Genomic DNA, 359 nt, shown 5'->3' with positions numbered 1-359 from the left:
CTAAGAATTCAGAAAAAAAATGAAAGAGGGGGGGAAAGCTTTCAAGAGCTCTTTTCAGTGTAATAATATTAGGAAATTCAGCTCAGGAAAACCATGCCTACAAAAAAAAAAAGCAAGAAGCAGAACCATTCGATTTGAGCAAAACCCATCGCAAAGATGGCGGTGGGACGAAGCCCCTTCTCCTCCCGCCGCCAGAGGTTCTCGACTCAGATTTCCCACAAACCCCTCCGCGCCGTCCCGCTCGCAGAAACCTGCCGGGCCGGTTTCGGACCACTGCGCAAGCGCGGCAGCACGTCACGTGCCCTCCCAGGGCTCCGCGGAGCTGGCAGGAGGGGCCTTGCCAGCTTCCGCCGCCGCGT

The 359-nt window shown here is 55.7% G+C and overlaps 1 protein-coding gene across 1 annotated transcript in view; it reads left to right on the top strand.

Moving 5' to 3' along the window:
• Nucleotides 1-156: 156 nt before the first annotated feature.
• Nucleotides 157-359, top strand: part of TNKS2 (tankyrase 2) — a 65,833-nt gene continuing 65,630 nt past the window's right edge. Inside the window, exon 1 of the mRNA XM_077780425.1 lies at nt 157-357. Coding sequence (XP_077636551.1) covers nt 157-357 — 201 coding nt within the window. The remainder of the gene's footprint in view (nt 358-359) is intronic.

Source organism: Crocuta crocuta, unplaced genomic scaffold (genome assembly GCF_008692635.1).
Source record: "Crocuta crocuta isolate KB4526 unplaced genomic scaffold, BGI_CrCroc_1.0 scaffold170, whole genome shotgun sequence".
Classification (NCBI taxonomy): domain Eukaryota; kingdom Metazoa; phylum Chordata; class Mammalia; order Carnivora; family Hyaenidae; genus Crocuta; species Crocuta crocuta.
Note: the sequence above shows the minus strand (reverse complement) of the source record. Positions and strands in the feature narration are given on the sequence as shown.